Consider the following 20,990-nt stretch of genomic DNA (forward strand, 5'->3'; position numbering starts at 1 on the left):
GCAGCCCCTGATATAGACATCACTGCACTGTTCCAAAGGTCCAAGCAGTCCTGACGAGAGTGAGGACTATGTACTGCAATAACTTGGGATTCAAAGACTGAAAGATTATTTAATACCTTGCCAAAACATCTTCAGAATCTACATGGAGCAGTGGTAGATGTTTCCAAGAAACTTAACTTCCTGCTGTCCAAAGTCCTAGACGAAAGAAACTCAAAAGAGGGCAGCAATGTCAAAACTCCCTCCTTCACCAAAAGCTAACTGCCTAAGAATGGCCATGAAAATGGTGATTAAACAGGCAGTACTCCAGCATGGCCGCAGCCTTTACGCTGAAACACACAAAAGAATAAAAGAAAGAATAAATTTGTTTATACTTTTACAAAGGTGGCCTCGTCTTCAAGCCCAAAGTTTTGACAACAAGGTCACAACTGGTGTCTAGAGTTTTTGATCAGCTATGTCCACACTATAAGTTCCTCATACAGGGCTGACTGATGCAAGCCAACAACTTTGTAAGAGAGGAGTGTACTCGATCATAACTGGCATATGTTTCATGAACCACAGAGATGAGAAGCAAAAATTTAACATTAAATACTCAGAGTAGCAAGACTATATATGTGTGTGTGTGTGTGTGTGTGTGTGTGTACACATGCATGTGTGAGTGCATGTAATGCTTTGACATATAAGGGTAAAACCCACAAATCTACATTAATTTAGCCATAATATCTCTTTTGCAGATTACTAATTACAGCAAAAATTTACCACCACATTGTCCAGTTTCTTGAGAAAAAGCTATTCCCAAAAGACGTTCAATAAAACCAGAAACTCAAACCTTGTCAGCTACGAAGACTTACCTCTGGTATTTCACTGCTATCTTGTATCACGTGCTTCTTCTTCTCTTTATTACATTCCTGAAGGGCATGTGACCCGGCAGGCACAGTAGTCTGGGCACAGCCGCAAGGGCACCTGTCTTCAGTTCTTCTCCTCAACTGCATTGTCAAGCATTCTTTAAGGTTGACAAATGATCTATGAAAGGAAACAAAAAAAAAATTGGTTGCATTAACAAGCTGTAGGCGCACAAATACACACTTTAGTATGTATAATCCAATTGCTATTTATGTCAGTCCTATATTACTATTGTGTCAGTTGTGTGACATTTAACTCTTAGCCATTCAGATTGGTCTGTCAAATGTAATGCATATTTATTCACGTTCATCATCATCATCATCATCATCGCTTAACGTCCGTTTTCCATGCTAGCATGGGTTGGACGGTTCGATCGGGGATCTGGGAAGCCAGGAGGCTGCGCCAGGCTCCAGTCTGATCTGGCAGTGTTTCTATAGCTGGATGCTCTTCCTAATGCCAACCACTCCGTGAGTGTAGTGGGTGCTTTTTCATGCCACCAGCACAGGGGCCAGAGGAGGCTGGCAAACGGCCACGATCGGTTGGTGCTTTTTACATGTCACCAATGCTGACGCCAGCCAGGTGGCGACGGCATCAGCCACATTCGAATTGTGCTTTTTAGAGGCCACCGACACGGGTATCATAACTACAATTTCCATTTGATTTTTATTTCGATGTTGGTGTTGACATACTTGACTCAGTAGGTCTCCTCAAGCACAGCGGATCACTCTACGATCCAAGGTTAGCACAGCAGGCCATCCTGTGAACCATGAACTCACTTCATTTGTCGGGTCTTCACAGTCACAGCATATCACAGAGGTCTCGGTCTTTCGTCATTTCCTCTGTGAGACCCAATGTGCCACCGGCACAGGTATCACAACTACAATATCCATTTGGTTTTTTATTTTGATGTTGATGTACTTGACTCGTTTTGAATTAATCAAGTATTATGTTGTAGCTTTGAGATTTCAATGACATAATTGCTAATTTTTTGAATGACATTGAAGGGAAGGTGTGAGAGGTCAGATATGGTTGGTTTGAACATAAAACAGGTAGAATATTTGGGCCCAGATATGGCTGCTTTAAATGTTAAAGGGTTAGAAATTGAGAGATAGAAGACCAGGCTTTAAGTCTGTGGGGAAATTTGAGCTCAACACTGAAATGCTAAAGAAATATTGATATAGGCTTAGGAGTGGCTGTGTGGTAAGTAGCTTGCTTACAAACCACATGGTTCTAGGTTCATTCTCACTGCGTGGCATCTTGGGCAAATGTCTTCTACTATAGCCTCGTGCCGACCAAAGCCTTGTGAGTGGATTTGGTAGACAGAAACTGAAAGAAGCCCGTCGTATATATGTGTGTATATATATATATGTGTGTGTCTGTGTTTGTCCCCCTAACATTGCTTGGCAACCGATGCTGGTGTGTTTACGTCCCCGTAACTTAGCGGTTCGGCAAAAGAGACCAATAGAATAAGTACTATGCTTACATAGAATAAGTCCTGATGTCGATTTGCTCGACTAAAGGTGGTGCTCCAGCATGGCCACAGTCACGTGACTGAAACAAGTAAAAGAGTATATATAATGTGTGTGTGTATGTATGTTTGTGTCTCTGTGTTTGACAAACAATGCTGGTGTGTTTACGTCCCCGTAGCTTAGTGGTTCGGCAAAAGATATCAATAGAATAAGTACTAGGCTTACAAAGAATAAGTTCTGGCGTTTATTTGCTCAAGAAGTAAAAGAGTAAAAGAGTAATTATTACAGCAAGTGCTGAAATGAATCTTGCTAAGATACAACATGTACAAATAGATAGACCAAGTCCAGTAAATGATAAATGTCAATGCTATACCAAAAAAACAGAAGGCAAACACCTGGTTCATGAGTCAATGACACAACTTTACAACTCCTAACTTTAAGTGCATAAAAAATACAAATGCAAAGCTATTTCAGAATGAACTTCTTAACAATTCATAACTCTAGAGAAATCTATCAATATATATTATATATGCATTAGAAAGGTTGTGTTAGGCATCAAATAAATACAGCAGAAAACCTCAATCTAGCTGGTCTTTTCAACAATTCCATAAATAACACATCAAAAGATCAAAAGACAAACAAACAGATTATATATCTTACTCTTTTACTTGTTTCAGTCATTTGACTGCGGCCATGCTGGAGCACCGCCTTTAGTTGAGCAAATCGACCCCGAGACTTATTCTTTGTAAGCCCAGTACTTATTCTATCGGTCTCTTTTGCCGAACCGCTAAGTGACGGGAATGTAAACACACCAGCATGGGTTGTCAAGCAATGCTAGGGGGACAAACACAGACACACAAACACACATACATATATATATATATATATATATATATATATATATACATACATACATGTATACGACAGGCTTCTTTCAGTTTCCGTCTACCAAATCCACTCACAAGGCATTGGTCGGCCCGGGGCTATAGCAGAAGACACTTGCCCAAGATGCCACGCAGTGGGACTGAACCAGGAACCATGTGGTTGGTAAGCAAGCTACTTACCACACAGCCACTCCTGCACCTATCTTGTTGAGTTTTTTTATTTCCTACAAGGGGACAACACAGAAATGGGATTATATATCTTGTATGTAGAAAACATCTCATTTACCAAAACAAAAACTTTAAAATAAAAAACATTTATAAATTATGAAATATAAAAAAAAATGGTACATTTTGATGTTTTTTTTTTTTGAAAGCATATATCTTTGTGTAATTCATGGAGTTCAAACCCTACAAAAGTCAACTTCACCCTTCATCTGTTAGGGGAGGTAGGGGTTATACAACAATGTACCAATCAAGTACTGGTACAGAGAGAGCCAATAATAATTCTTACAAAATATTCAAGATGTGAATGGAATTATAACAGACAAGTTGTGGGTGACCATGCTGTGTACACTATTGAAATGAGCATGGCAGAGCACATTTCTTACCTATCATCACCCACCGTACAGTACTAAAATCTGCATTATAAAGTAATTAAACACCTGTCAACAAGCACCTGTTGTTTTCAACAGTGAGCTATAAATACCAAATTTACTCATGTATAAGTCATATACCTAATTTAGTGTTAAACCATGGCAAATAAATTCTTCCCTTCATGGTTTTAGCTTTGTCCTATATATAAGTTACACACCAGCTTTTAAAGTTAAAATCAAATATAAAAGTGTGACTTATAAAGGAATAATACGGTATATATTTTCAGCCAGGTGAATTGATGTCTTCCAGAGTTATGTACCTTACATAACTTGCCATAATGCTGTATCACTGACAATGATAGAATTCAGAAAGACAGTCGCGGATTTGATCAACTAGAACAACAACTCACTCACACCGATACATACAATTATGTATATGCACACAGATATACATTTACACAGACCTTTACAAAATGCTTATGGCTGATCATTAGATTCAATGATGACTATCATCTTTTGATTGTAGATTCTTTCATGACTGGGTAATCGGTGAAAACAGATATCTATTTGCCACTCTTGTGGGGCTTTTTTTTAGCAATTACACACACACACACACACACACACACACACAAATACATACATTACACATATATATATATACATACATACAATGTGTTATCTTTTAGTCAGGAGACAAGGACAGTGTCCAAGATGCTTTACACGGTCCCTAAAAATGGTAAGGAGGTAAAAACAAAGTCTCCTCAAACCAATGAGACCTAATTTGAATGCTAAAGTCCATCCCTAAAGTCCAACTCCTCCTCAAAGTGGTAGGGTGGTGTAAATGGGCAGTGTCAGAGCTATGCCGTTGAGAACTTCGGTTCCTGGTAGGGTCACCCAAGGCGGATTGGTCAGGCACCAAGCAGTATTAGGACCGCAGGCAGCCTGGCCAACGGGGCTCTGGTGAAAATTCCAAGAGGCATCTGATCGGCAACGGCGGCTTCGAGGTCGTTCTGTCCCTGCGTCTGTGGAGACTCCGCAGCAAACAGGGCGTCCCGTCACTTGGGATATGCATGCAGGATGTCGAGGACCGCTTGTGAATTCAATATTCCCACAAAACTTCTTCTATGAATCCTATGAATCTATCCTATTACTACAAATGCTTGTAACAGAATGAACTCCCCTACAGACACATAAAACCAGGTGACAATCATAACCCTTTAGCATTCAGATTATTCTATCAAATGTAATACTTATTTCCTCTCATTGTTTTGAATTATTTGGTAACTTCAAAATTTTGATGATGTAATTGTTATTTTTAGAATGACATTGTAGTGTAGGTGTGAGAGGCTGGATCTGGCTGGTTTAAATGTACAGCAGAGTACTGAAAAGTTCTTGGCTTTGGGTAATAGAAAAAACAGGAGGATCAGTTAATTATGATTTATTCAACATATTCCCCTCTCAGGTTCACACATTTATTGCAGTGGTCCTTCAGTTTTTCTGAGCCCTGTAAAAGAACTTGGAAGGTTTGGCCTCAAACCAGGCTTTTGTGAAACCCCTAAAGCCAGGAACTTTTTAGCACCCCCTCATAAAACAGGTGGGCCAGATATGATCAGTTTAATTTCTAAACGGTTAAACCGAGTGATGGACTACATTTATAATCCATACAAACACACACACATATACTATCTTTTATCCTTTACTGGTTTCAGTCATTGAACTGTGATCATGGTGGGACACCATTTTAAAGGGTTTATTTGAACAAATCGACCCCAGTAGTTATTTTTTTAAAGTCTAATGCTTATTCTATTAGTTTCTTTTGCCAAACTGCTCTACTATAGGGACATATACAAACTAGCTCCAGCTGTCAAGTGGTGGCAGGGGACAAATACACAAACACACACATACATGATAAGTTTCTACAGTTTTTGTCTAACAAATGTGAGGGCACATGGCTAAGTGGTTCCAATATTCAGCTCAAGATTTCAAAGGGGTCTTGAGTTCAATACCTGGCAACACATAGTATCCTTCAGCAAGTCACTTTATTTCATGAAGCTCCAGTTCACTCAACTGGCAAAAAAAAAAAGAGTTGTACTTGTATTTCAAAGGGTCGACCTTATCACATACTATGTCACACTGAATCCCACTGAGTACTATATTGAGGTATGCATGTTTATGGAGTACTCAGCCACTTGCATGTTAATTTCATGTGCAGGCTGTTCCATTGATCAGATCGACTGGAACCCACGTCTTCATAACCAACAGAGTGCCAGTTCCGTCAACCAAATTCACTCACAAGGCATTGTCCAACCCAGAGCTAAAGCAGAAGATACTAGCTCAAAGTGTCATACAGTGGAACTGAACCCAAAGCCACATGACTGCAAAAAAAGCTTCTCAAACCACAAAGCTGTTTCCTTTCCTTAATCCTTTCGTTACCAACCCGGCTGAAACTGGCTCTGGCTCTGAGTACAAATGTTTTGAACTAAAAGTTTTGAACTAAATCTCCCACCAAACCTTAGTCACAATTTATGTTCCTAACACTAGCTGAATGATAACTAAGTTATTTTACTAATTTCTTTGTTGTATTTAAAATTAATTGAAAGAAACTCAGAGCATCATCATCATCATCGTTTAACATCCGCTTTCCATGGGTTGGACGAATGACTGAGGGCTGGCGAACCAGAAGGCTGCACCAGGCTTCAATCTTGATCTGACAGAGTTTCTACAGCTGGATGCCCTTCCTAACGCCAACCACTCCAAGAGTGTAAGCGGGTGCTTTTACGTGCCACCGGCACGGGGCCAATCAGGCGGTACTGGCAACGACCTCACTCGAATCTTTTTACACATGCCACCGGCACAGGTGCCAGTAAGGCGATGCTGGTAACGATCACACTTAAATGGTGTCTTTTACGTGCCACCGGCACGGAGGCCAGAATAGCCGCTCTGGCAACGCTCAAAATAAACACAGTAACGAAAGGGTTAAATGTTAATCTTATTTCTTAACATCTACATACAACAGTATGACATTACAAATCGATGTACGGTTATTTGCAGTCTGCTTTTGGTACATGCAAACATGAGCACATGCATAAGTTATATGCACAAGTGTATCTGAAATGAATATATGCACGTGCATATTACATGTGCATAAGCATACACTTACATACTCACATAGAAAAAAAAATGAAAAAAAAAAAAGAGAACTGGGCAATGTTCAAAATCCTCTTAGTTATTAAACACTTCAGTTATTCTTTAACACCCTGTCTTTTGTTTATGCATTCATGTTATACACACACACCATTCTATATTATAGTCATGTACATATACATACAGTCTTGTAGATACACACAAACACATCCTATATATTAATACACACACACACACACACACACACATATATATATATATATATATATATATATACAACCTATATTTTCTATAATTATACATATACACAATTTATATTTTCTATATACATTCATATAAACATACACATGTAGATACAAAAATATCCTATATGTTGTCATACACACACACACAGATATATATAATATATATACATATATATATATAATATATATATATATATATATGGAGAGAGAGAGAGAGAGAGAGACAGGCAGACAGACAGACAGACAGATACATACATATACACGCATACACAATCTGTTTTCTATATACATTCATATAAACACAAGCATGTAGACAGACACAAACACATCCTGTATGATCTCACACACACACACACACACACACACACACAGAAAATAGCTCCCCACAAATCCCTCAGCTACTACACACCTTCCCCTTCCTGCTCCTTCTCCTCCTGTTTCATTGTGCTCTCAATGGCTTCACCTTCAACAGTCACCTAGGTAACGGAACTAATTTATTTTTACTCCTGTATTGTTATAAGGTTGCAGTTATAAGGTCCAGAAAGTTACAATGTAATTGAGAATACTAGCGATAGAATTCACCATTTTTTTTTTCTTTACAGATTCACATCCATTTCATTTCTTTTATATCTCTCTCTTTTTTTGGGGGGGGGGGGTTGGTTTTGTTCCACACTAGTACAGTTTATAATCTTTTATCTGAAATTCCAAAATTCCAAAATAAAAACAACTTGAAAATCTGAAATTTTGTTTAAGTAAGAACAGCATCACAAAAAAAAAAAAAAAAATTCCTGAAAACACTTGGACAGGTTTTAGAAAAGGTGGGATGTTTTAGATGGGCATTAATCAAAATTGTAAATTACATCTATTACTTGTTTCAGTCAATGGACCACAGCCATGCTGGAGCACTGCTCTGAAGTGTTTAGTCAAACAAACCACCCTCAATACATCTTTTTTTGAAGTCTGGTGCTTAATTCTATCAGTCTTTTATGCAGAACTGTTAAAGTTGCAGGAGGCGTGGCTGTGTGGTAAGAAGGTTGCTTCACAGCTACATGGTTCCAGGATCAATCCCACTGCCTGGCACCTTGAGCAAGTATTTACCACTACAGCCTCAGACAGACCAAAGCCTTGTGAATGGATTTGGTAGATGGAAGCTGGAAGAAGCTCATCGTATATATATATATATCCTTGATATCTGCAGAATGAATAGCAAAATAAGTCCAACATCACCACACACACACCTCCATCCCCATATAACTACCATTCCTTCCTCTCTTTCCATCACCTTTTCCTCCTCCCCACCAAATACTCACAGAAATACCCACATGATTCAATCAACCTTCACACTGGCCAAAAAGAGATAAACATCCCTCTGTTAAACATCCATTAATATTATATCGTCTGAAGAAATGAATCCATGAAGATGGTCAACCTGATGCCCATGGATGCTACATACTACATTGTAATCATCCCAGGAATATGGACTGTGATCTTCAGAGTCATGTGATTTGTGGAGAAGCATGTAACAATGTGATAAATGTTTATAAATGTTTGTCCATCCCGTGCTAGCATGGAAAAGGGACATTAAACAATGATGATGATGAGGATGATTATACTGGTACAGTTGATGCAACCCCAAAAAACTGGTTCACCAGTCAGCATCATTAGACTGTGGCTGGCATAATGGAATTCGAGCTTTATTTGCATATTCAAAACATTTTCCATAAACAAGTTTAAAAGATATATGTATATATCTATGTCTTTGTTTCTGTGTTTGTCCCCCACCACCTCTTATTTCTTTACTGCCCACAAAGGGCTATGCACAGAGGGGACAAACAAGGACAGACAAATGGATTATATCGACCCCAGTGCGTAACTGGTACTTATTTAATCGACCTCAAAAAGATGAAAAGCAAAGTTGATCTCGGCAGAATTTGAACTCAGAACGTATAGCGGCAAACGAAATACCTATTTCTTTACTACCCACAAGGGGCTAAACACAGAGAGGACAGACAAATGGATTAAGTCGATTATATTGACCCCAGTGCGTAACTGGTACTTATTTAATCGACTCCGAAAGGATGAAAAGCAAAGTTGACCTCGGCGGAATTTGAACTCAGAACGTAGCGGCAGATGAAATGCCGCTAGGCATTTCGCCCGGTGTGCTAACATTTCTGCCAGCTCACCCCCCCCCCACCTTTTGACAACCAGTGTTGGTGTTTACATCCCTGTAACTTGGCAGTTTAGCAAAAGAGATACTAAGTTTTCCAACAAATACATCCTGGGGTCGGTTTGTTTGACTAAAATCCTTCAAGGTGGTGCCCCAGCATGGCCACTATCAAATGACCAAAACAAGTAAAAAAAATAAAAGAAATACAAGTTGTCAAGCAGTAAAGGGGACAAACACAAACACAAAGATAACACACACACACACACACACACACAACTGGCTTCCACACAAATTTTGTCAACCAAATTCACTTACAAAGCATTGGTTGGCCTAAGGCTTTGAGTAGAAGACACTTGCCAAAGGTGCTGTGCAATGAGACCAAACCAAAACCACATGGTTGTACAATGAGCTTCTAAACCATTTGGCCATGCTTGCACTGATAATAAGTGTATTTATTTCAATAAAAAGCAAAATGTTCCCAAAGTAAAACCATTACATGTGGTGGACTGACTAGCACAAAGATTTTATAAAACTGACTTTATGGTACATGTAAAAGTTCTGTTACGAAATGTACATGGATAACATGCCTAGATAGTGATCCCACATGTCGCTTGTGGTTAAGAAGTTTGCTTCCCAACCACATGGTTTCAAGTTCAGCACCACTGCATGGCACCTTGGGCAAGTGTCTTCCACTATAACCAAGTAAAGCCTTGTGAGTAGATCTGCTATATAGAAAATGAAAGAAACATATCATATTCAAAGTGGTGCACCAGCATGGCCTCAGCCTCTGGCTGAAACCCATGAAAGAAATAAGAGAAATATATACACATAGGCGTAGGAGTGGCTGTGTGGTAAGTAGCTTGATCACCAACCACATGGTCCCAGGTTCAGTCCCACTGCATGGCACCTTGGGCAAGTGTCTTCTACTATAGCCTCAGGCCGACCAAAGCCTTGTGAGTACATTTGGTAGAGGGAAACTGAAAGAAACCCGTCGTATATATGTATATATATGTGTGTGCGTGTGTGTGTGTATGTTTGTGTTTGTCCCCTCAACATCGCTTGACAACCGATGCTGGTGTGTTTATGACCCAGTAACATAGCGGTTTAGCAAAAGAACCAATAGAATACATACTAGGCTTATGAAGACTAAGTCCTAGGATCAATTAGCTTGACTAAAGGCGGTGCTCCAGCATAGCCACAGTCAAAATGACTGAAACAAGTAAAAGAGTAAAAGAGTATGTGTGTGTGAGCGCTCTGAAGGAGATTTGGCTGTTATTTCTAGCAGATCAAATGGCCACTGAAATTAATATGTTTCAAATTTTGTCATGTGTCCTTAATTCTCTATTATTGCTGTGAAATCTATCCAGTTGTTTTAAAGGTGTTTAACAATCAGAATAAGAAGTATACCGTGGTTAAAATATTAAGCTTAATACATGTAAAAGTAATCTCCAGGTTCACTGCAACATAAATTGTTGCTGGTACTAAAAATATTCTACTCTGAATATTCTATGGCAGCAAATTAGTAGTCATTTCACTTAGAATATCAAACAAAATGTCCTGCCGAACATATTACAGTTCCTGGTATTCTAAGTTCAAAACACATCTCAGTCAACTTTGCCTATTACTCTTCTGGGACCAATAAGGAAGTACCAATTTAGGGCAGCTGAGAGATGGAATCAGTAGTGTTATATGGAATGTTCAGTGGTATTTGTTCCAGCTCCAAGCCTTCTGTGTTCAAATCCTACAAGGCCAGCTTCTATAACAGACATAATCTTTTGCCCAGCTAAACAATGACACCTGGTCCTTAAGTGCCTTTAGAAAGTCCCACTCTGTGGTTTAAGGATATTTTACCCCTTCTCTTCCATCTATCTTTTATCTTTTACTTGCTTCAGTCATTGGTCTGTGGCCGTGCTGGAGCACAGTATTTGAAGGGTTTCAGTTAAACAGATCAACCCCCAGCACCCATATTTAAGTCTGGTACTTATTTTATTGGTCTCTTTTGCCAAACCACTAAGTCACAGGGACGTAAACAAACTAACACTAGTGTGTCAAGCAATGCGGAGGGACAAACACAAAGGCACACGGACACCCTTGAAACAGACCTTAAAATTGATGTCAATGATGAAGAGGCCGATGATGATGATGATGATGAGGAGGAGGAGGAGGAGGAGGACGACGACGACGACAACGACAACTACAAAAAAAAAACCAATTCTAATTGAGGTGTGAATGAAAGATAGCTACTGGAACAACAGGCTGGGATTCCAGTAAAGAGTTATCAGCATAATCGACAAGAAAAGGGTTTTGTTAAGCAGCTTTTCTCATCATTCTTTGTCAAAATCTTTCATCAAGTCTATTGTAATAGCCTAGCAACCTTAGTCTTAGTCTGATGTGGTTCTTTAAGTTTAGGGACAATTTATGTTAGACCATTAATCAACAGCAATGGCAACACCAACAGCAGCAGCAATAGTAGCAGTGTGCACATGTGAGAGCTTTTACACAATTGCTTGAGCAGCTAGAAATAGCAGCCAAATCTCCCTTAAATCATACACTATCATCATTATTATCATCATCAGCATCATTTTAATGTCCACTTTTCCATTTTTGCATGGATCAAACAAAATTCAGTGAAGCAGATTTTCTACAGACAGCTGCCCTTCCCATTGCTGAACCTCACCTGTTTTCAAGGAAGGTAATATTTTCCCCTGTGGTTAGAAATATTTTCACAGATTATTGGAAATAGATGACATTTATTGACATCACTGACCTAGATACACTATTTGGGAAAGAAAAATAGGTTAGAGCTGGCTGGGAAGCTTTTTTTCCAAACAGGAGACACTCAGGTAAATTCTGCTCTGTTGAACAAGGCTTACCTGGGGCTAATCAATAACAACAACAACAACAACAAAACAGCAGCAAAGATAGCAGCGTCAGCCACAGTAGCAGCATCGATAGCAATCCTGACAAACTAGAAAGGTTCAATTTTGCTTAATTGTATCGCAGTAATTAGTAACACGCCAACCCTAAGATCTCATTTCTTCTCCAAGAATTTCATGTGATTGAATAAATAGAAACCGTTCAAATCGTATGAATCCTGGTTTTAATTACTTCCTTCTGAACCTCATTAACAGGTGATCTTTGTAATCATGTCAAAGTGTGTGTGTGTGTGAGCATATGCATACAAGTTAACATTCATGTATGTAAACATGGAATTCATTTGTGAACCTATGTATTTATGTGTGAATATATATATACATACGCACATGTACAAATATATACGTCAATGAATGTCATCTATTTCCAATAATCTGTGAAAATATTTCTAACCATAGGGGAAAATATTACCTTCCTTGAAAACAGGTGAGGTTCGGCAATAGGAAAGGCAGCTGTCTGTAGGAAATCTGTTTCACTGAATTTTGTTTGATCCATGCAAAAATAGAATAGGCATAGGAGTGGCTGTGTGGTAAATAGCTTGCTTACCAACCCCATGGTTCTGGGTTCAGTCTCACTGCGTGGCACCTTGGGCAAGTGTCGTCTTCTACTATAGCCTCAGGCCGACCAAAACCTTGTGAGTGGATTTGGTAGACGGAAACTGAAAGAAGCCCGTCGTATATATGTATACGTATATATATATGTGTGTGTGTGTATGTCTGTGTTTGTCACCCCAACATCGCTTGACAACCGATGATGGTGTGTTTATGTCCCCGTAACTTAGCGGTTCGGCAAAAGAAACCGATAGAATAAGCACTAAGCTTACAAAGAATAAGTCCTGGAGTCGATTTGCTTGACTAAAGGCGGTGCTCCAGCATGGCCGCAGTCAAATGACTGAAACAAGTGAAAGGGTAAAAGAGTAAAGAGTATGGGTGTGTGTGCATGCGTGTGAGTAAATGTAAGTCTGCATATTATGTATACATTTTTGTGCAAGAGCCCTTTATGGTTGGAAGATGTTTTCACATGTGGATATGCATGTCATCACCATCATCAACATTATCCCAATCATCCTATTTCACCATCACAATCACAACTGGTCACATATCAATTTCTCTAGGATGGCATGGATCCATATTAAGGACCAGCCTTGTTAGTGGATTTAGCAGAAAGAAATTATAAGAAATTCAGTGTGTGTGCATGCATCTCTCTCTCTCTCTCTCTCTCTCTCTCTCCTTGTCTTCACATCTGTGGTAGTTGTAAATGATTGTCACCGTCATACAAGCAGTGTCATTCCTTTCAAATATTCTTATTTCTGTACTGCCCACAAGGGGTTACACACAGAGAGGACAAACAAGGACAAACAAACGGATTAAGTTGATTACATCGACCCCAGTGTGTAACTGGTACTTAATTTATTGACCCCGAAAGGATGAAAGGCAAAGTCGACCTCGGCGGAATTTGAACTCAGAACTTAACATTAGATGAAATGCTGCTAAGCATTTTGCCCAGCGTGCTAACATTTCTGCCAGCTCGCCGCCTTCTGTTAGAACATGTCTGGCCATGAGGAAATATTATCTTGCGCAGAAACAAATGAAGGTTGGTGACATGAAGAGCATCCGGCTGTAGAAAAATCTTCCACAAATAAATTCCATCAAACTCATGTAAGCATGGAAGAGTGAACATTAAAACGATGATGATGATGATGATACATAAATATAACCAAGATCAACTTCTGAATATGTGCTTGTGTGTGTGCGCGGGTTCACAATATGGCCAAATGGTTGAGAAGTTTGCATGGCAATCGTGACTTCTTGGACTAGTGTCATTTACTATGGTCTCGAGTCAACCCACATCTTGAGAGTGAAAAGTGAAAAGACAGAGACTGTGTCGAAGCCCAGGGTTATGTAATGGACAACACATTTAATTTAACCTTTAGCATTCAGATTATCCTGTCAAATGCAATGCTTATGTATTCCCAATGAACTAATCATGCATTATCTCATAGTTTTGGGATTTCAATGGTGTGATTATTTACTTTCAAAGTTACATTGTAGGGTAGGTGTAAGAGGCTGGATCTGACCAGTTCAAACACAAAACTTGGTAGAATATATTGGCTGGGTATGGCCAGTTTAAACATAAAACAGGTAGAATATTTGGGCCGGATATAGCTGGTTGAAGGTATGTGCTGTTGCCAGACACTGAATCACACTGAGTCTACTTTGAGGATTACATTAATGGCATATATGTCTGAGGAATACTCAGTCAACTAAGTGCAAATTCAGTAAGTAGCTCAGGTGATCAAACAACTGGGCACTTTGTTGACAGAAATCCATATATTTATAGCATTTGCATGTATGCGTGTGTATATGTGTGCATGCTTATATATATATATATACACACATATACACATATGATTTAATAAATGTTGTGTACTTTGTGTAATACTCATGTTATTGGTGCAAATGGCAACAAAGCAGCCATGGTAAAGAAATCAATGCCAGGTGTAAACTGGATAGCCATTTAGTTGCTTAGTATTGATTGAAACCAATGCCATATTCCTGGCTAAAGGATGTTGCCGGAGAGTATGAAGGCCCGTAGAAGAAAATGTCTGGAATGGGGTACAGGCCATAAGTTAGAAAAAAAAAAAAGTCCACTTTGTAACCATGTACTTCCAGTTTGTAGTAGTTTCTGGGGTTAACTTTCTTCTACTTTGCCCTTGGGTTAACCAATGCCTTGTTATATGGACTTTGTTAGGTAGAAACTTAGTACACACACACTAAATGATTTACATAATGCACAAAAGCATGTCCATACTCATACAATGTGGTCATGTAAGGAAAATGGAATTAGAGTGCCGTGATAAAACAAGAAATGGTTGTTTAAAACATATTCTTTTATTTATTTCAGTCATTTGACTTTGGCCATGCTGGAGCACTGCCTTTAGTCGAGCAAATCGACCCCAGAACTTATTCTTTGTAAGCCTAGTACTTATTCTATCAGACTTTACTGTCGAACCATTAAGTTAAAGGGGTGCAAACACAGACACACAAACATACACACACACACACATATATACATATATACATACATACATACATACATACATACATACATACATACATACATACATACAGATATATATCATCATCATCATCATCGTTTAGCGTCCTCTTTCCATGCTAGCATGGGTTGGACGGTTCAACTGAGGTCTGGGAAGTCAGAAGGCTGCATCAGGCCCAGTTTGATCTGGCAATGTTTCTACGGCTGGATGCCCTTCCTAATGCCAAAAGTTAAGTTGCATCGGCCGGGAAAGGTATATATATATATATATATATATATATATATATATATATATACATACATATATATATATCTACCTAGCAAATCCACTCACAAGGCTTTGGTCAACCCAAGGCTATAGTAGAAGACACTTGCCCAAGATGCCAAGCAGTGGGACTGAACTCGGAACCATGTGGTTGGTAAGCAAGCTACTTACCACACAGCCACTCCTACGCCTATGTTCACAAAAAAGAAAATGGGAAATGGTAATTATAAGATAATTTTCTTAGTTTCCACAAACTTTCATTCATCATCATCGTTGTAACATCTACTTACAGATTTACTACGGTTGGATGCCCTTCCTGTCACCAACCCTCACTTATTTTACAAGAAAGTGAAATCATAGTTATGGCCGATGCTAGCGTCACATAACTGGCATGAAAAAGCACTCATTACATTCCGGGAGTGGTTGGTGTTAGGAAGGGCATCCAGCTATAAATACCACACTAAACCAGACTGGAATTTGGTGCAGATCTCCAGCTTACCAATTCCAGTCAAACCGACTAACCCATGCCAGAATGGAAAGCAGACACTAAATGATGATGATGATGATGACACTTATTCAGTCAGGCTGTAGAGCTAAGTTCTTCTCTGCCCCCACTCCCACTGCTTTAACAGATTCCCATTATTCTGTGTTGCCATCCAATTCCATTATTATGAATTTGAATTGGGAACTCGAGTCATAGGTCAGGATCACGAAGCTCTATAGAGAGTAACTGCAACACATCCATAGGGGTGGTGTCCATGCTTGAGTAATCAGCTAATGAGAGAGTCACTATGACTCACCATGACAACTAAGTTACAGAGATGTCAACAAACCAACACTGGTTGTCAAGTAGTTAGACAAACACAAATATACACAAAACTAGCTTCTGCACAGTACTCATCTGTCAAGCTCACAAGGCATTGGCCAGCCCAGTGCTACAGAGGACACTTGTCCAAGGTATCATGCAACAGAACTGAACTCAGGACTACATGGTTGCAAAGCAAGCTCCTTAACCACACAGCCATGTTTGTGCCTCTTTATTGTTATTCTTTTACTAATTGGTATTTAGTAAAAGAGCTGGCAGAAACGTGAGCAGAAAATGGTATTTAGTAAAAGAGCTGGCAGAAACGTTAGCACGCCGAGCGAAATGCATAGCCATATTTCGTCTGCCGTTACGTTCTGAGTTCAAATTCCGCTGAGGTCGACTTTGCCTTTCATCGTTTCAGGGTCGATAAATTAAGTACCAGTTACGCATTGGGGTCAATGTAATCGACTTAATCTCTTTGTCTGTCCTTGTTTGTCTCCTCTGTGTTTAGCCCCTTGTGGGTAGTAAAGAAATAGGTATTTCGTCTGCCGTTACGTTCTGAGTTCAAATTCCACCGAGAAGGACTTTGCCTTTTCAACCTTTCGGGGTCGATTAAATAAGTACCAGTTACGCACTGGGGAGGGGATATAATCGACTTAATCCATTTGTCTGTCCTTGATTGTCCCCTCTGTGTTTAGCCCCTTGTGGGTAGTAAAGTATTTTCCTTTTTTTTACACTTCAAATAAAGGAAAATAAAAAGTTGCATGTGTATATATTCTTTCTATTATCAAGTTTAACACTTTAGTTTTCACATTAATTCTGTCAGAAGTAATGCTTATTTATTTTCGATATTTTGTATTAATCATGCATTAGGTTGTAGCTTTGAGATTTTAAAGAGGTAACTGTTAATTTTAAGAACGATATTGTAGGGTCAGTGTGAGAGGCCAGATCTCACCAGTTTGAACATATAAACATGTGGAATATTTTGGCCTAATATGGCTGGTTTAAATGCTAAAGGGTTAAATCTTCGTTCTAAGTCTTTCAATAATATTTGTGGATTTTATCATGACAATTAGTGGGAGACTACTCAGTCAAACTAATCTTATAGCAATAAGTACCCAAGGAGCAGTGCAGTAAAACTGAGCATCATTACCAAATGGTAGTAAAATTCTTAATCACACAACTTAATTTTATTCGTCGATCTATCCATCTGTGTGTATGTGTGGGTCTGTGTACACACAGATACACACACGCACACACACACACATTAACATTTATAGATAAATTTATAGATTTATATACACATATATTTATATACACATAGGCACAGGAGTGGCTGTGTGGTAAGTAGCTTGTCTACCAACCACATGGTTCCGGGTTCAGTCCCACTGCATGGCACCTTGGGCAAGTGTCTTCTACTATAGCCTCGGGCCGACCAAAGCCTTGTGAGTGGATTTGGTAGATGGAAACTGAAAGAAGCCCGTCGTATATATGTATATATATATATGTGTGTTTGTGTGTCTGTGTTTGTCCCCTAGCATTGCTTGACAACCGATGCTAGAATGTTTATGTCCCCGTTACTTAGCGGTTCGGCAAAAGAGACCGATAGAATAAGTACTGGGATTACAAAAGAATAAGTCCCGGGGTCGAGTTGTTCGATTAAAGGCGGTGCTCCAGCATGGCCGCAGTCAAATGACTGAAACAAGTAAAAGAGTAAAAAGAGAGTATATGCATACACATACGTATATCTTTATATGCATGTGTGTGCGTGTAAATATGCATGTATCCAAGAGAAAATGACAGGTGTAGTAATGATATAATTGTGTGAAATAAGGAAACAGAGAAGCGCGGCAGAGACCAACAAAGAAAGGGGGAGGGGGTAGTAGAAAGAAAGAGAAAGGGAGATGGAAAGTGGGAGGTGGGGGGGTTTGTTTCATCGGTAGCCTAATCCAGATTTAATAAGAGATTTTCCAACAGTTTAGCCATCAAGGAGATATAACTGTGTATTGTTGCCATTACAACCAGCTTGTAATGGCAACATTGGAAGTCTGTCTCTGCCTATTTACCTTTCATCTCTGCACGCATGCACAAACACACAGAAAATGATTCACACACACACATACGCACGCACACACACACACATACAGTGAACAAATATGGGAGCCTCTGAGGTGACACAGCATGCAAGAAAAGGCAACAAAATCCTCTTTAAATCACAATCTGTTGTTTTAACAAGAATCGTTAAGCAATATAGCCCCTAATATACCAAAAAACAAGAAAAATACGAAAAGAAAAATCAGGATGATCATGGTTAGCATATTCTTGATCTACTCAAAACAAAAGCTTACATGAAGCTCAACTCAATAATACACACACATGCATGTTTAGATAGATGCTCAGTGGTAGGAGTGCCGAGCTCACAATCAAAAGGTAGTAAGTTCGATTCCTGGACCAGGCTGTGTGCGTGTTCTTGAGCAAGACACTATTTTGTGTTGCTCCGCTTCACTCAGCTGTAGAAATGAGTTGCAATGTCGCTAGTGCCAAGCTGTATCAGCCTTGGTCTTTCCCTTGGATAATATCATCATCATCATCATCATTGTTCGACCATGGTCGAGACAATGGAATTTACTATGTTACGCCAGACTTCACGATCCATCATAGCATTACGGAGGTCCTGTTGCTGCATGCCTGTATCCCTGGAGATTACATCAGGGTAGGAGAGTGTGTGCCCTCTGGTATCGCGAGCAGATGGCTTCCAGAGGAGAAGAGTAGAAATTACCTCGTTTTCAGCTCTACAACAATGTCCAGCAAACTGGACTCTTCTACCTTTCACAAGAGCTAATACAGGTGGTAGTTTCCCATATATTTGTATATAATATCAGTAGTGTGTAGAGGGGAGGCTGGTATCCATGGTCTTCTATAAACCAGTCTGGTTTAGTGTGGTTTCTATGGCTGGATGCCCTTCCTAATGCCAACCACTCCAGGAGTGTAACGAGTGCTTTTTACATGCCAATTATGTGACACCAGCATCGGCCATAACTCTGATTTCACTTGGCTTGATGAGTCTTCTCAAGCATGGTCTATTGCCAAACTGCTGGTCTTCTATAAACAACCTTTCCCTGGACTTGTGCCTCAGAAGGGAAATTCTAGGTGCAATCCCATTCATTCATGACCAAAGGGGATCTTTATCTTTTATCTACACACACACACACACCACACACACACACACACACACACACACACACACACACAATTACATCTATCAACATTGTCATCATTTAATGACCACTGTTCCATGTTTACATGGGTTGGACAGAATTTGTTGGAGCAAATTTTCTGCATGTTGATGCTCTTCCTGATGCCAACCCGCATCTGTTTCCATGGGAGGCAATATTTCCTCCCTGACCAGAGGTGTTCTCTCAGAATATTGGAAACTGCTTGCATGATGGTGACACTTGTTTACAACTACCATGTGATATCAAAGCAACATAAGACAGTAACACACACATACATATATATAAGGAATTGAACTCAGAATGTAAAGTGTCATAACTCAATACTGCATAGCATTTTATCCTTCACTCTAGACACTAATCCAACTTTTTACATAACTTGATTGACTGTTTATAAATTACTGGTACCTATTTTACTAAGGCACACCTCTATCCCTTTGTGAAACTGTGACCACAGTGCTCAACTCGTACTTATTTTTATCAGCCCCAAAAGAATGAAAGGCAAAGTTAACCTAGACAGAGTTTGAACTCAAAACATAAAGACGGCTAAATGCTGCTAAGCATTCTGCCCAGCATGCTAATAATTCCACCAGCTTGCCACCTTCAAACTGATAGAAATATTAACCAAATCAGGCGGCGAGCTGGCAGAAACGTTAGCACGCCGGGCGAAATGTTTAGCGCTGCTACGTTCTGAGTTCAAATTCCACCGAGGTCAACTTTACCTTTCATCCTTTTGGGATCGATTAAATAAGTACCAATGGGGTCGATATAATCGACTTAATCCGTTTGTCTGTCCTTGTTTGTCCTCACTGTGTGTAGCTCCTTGTGGGCAGTAAAGAAATAAGAAATATTAACCAAATGTCCCTTAAATCACACTTCAATCTTAGTAAAACAGGTACACATTTCGTTAAATGGTCCCGGATACATATGTCTCCCTGGATGGTCCTGACCAGAGAATCTTTGAGATGTTAAAGGCAAAGTTGACTCTAACAAAATTTGGAAGGCATTGATTAGTGTGGCATCCAACTTTTCTGATACCCCATTAATCCTTACAGCAAGCAACTAGAGCTAATGAGAGGGCCTCTACATTGATCAGTTACTTGACCAACTAGAAATAGCAGTCTCAACCTCCTTCAATTCTCACATTACAATCTTCACCCTTTTGATACCAATCCACCCGAGACTGTCCCTGGTTTGTGATACAAACTTCCTGTCTTAAAATGACCTAAATTAAAACCTTACACCAAAATTCCATGTCAATTTCGGTTCCAAACAACAGCGTAGTAATGCCAAA

At 39.5% G+C, this 20,990-nt stretch overlaps 1 protein-coding gene across 1 annotated transcript in view; it reads right to left on the reverse strand.

Annotated features, from left to right (window-relative positions):
* LOC115219864 (CTD small phosphatase-like protein 2-B) overlaps window positions 1-20,990 on the reverse strand; it is a 136,700-nt gene that overhangs the window by 36,139 nt on the left and 79,571 nt on the right. Inside the window, exon 2 of the mRNA XM_036509521.1 lies at window positions 849-1,020. Within this exon, the coding sequence (XP_036365414.1) occupies window positions 849-989 (141 nt within the window). The 5' untranslated portion in view covers window positions 990-1,020. The remainder of the gene's footprint in view (window positions 1-848; window positions 1,021-20,990) is intronic.

This window comes from Octopus sinensis, linkage group LG15 (assembly GCF_006345805.1).
Source record: "Octopus sinensis linkage group LG15, ASM634580v1, whole genome shotgun sequence".
NCBI lineage: Eukaryota > Metazoa > Mollusca > Cephalopoda > Octopoda > Octopodidae > Octopus > Octopus sinensis.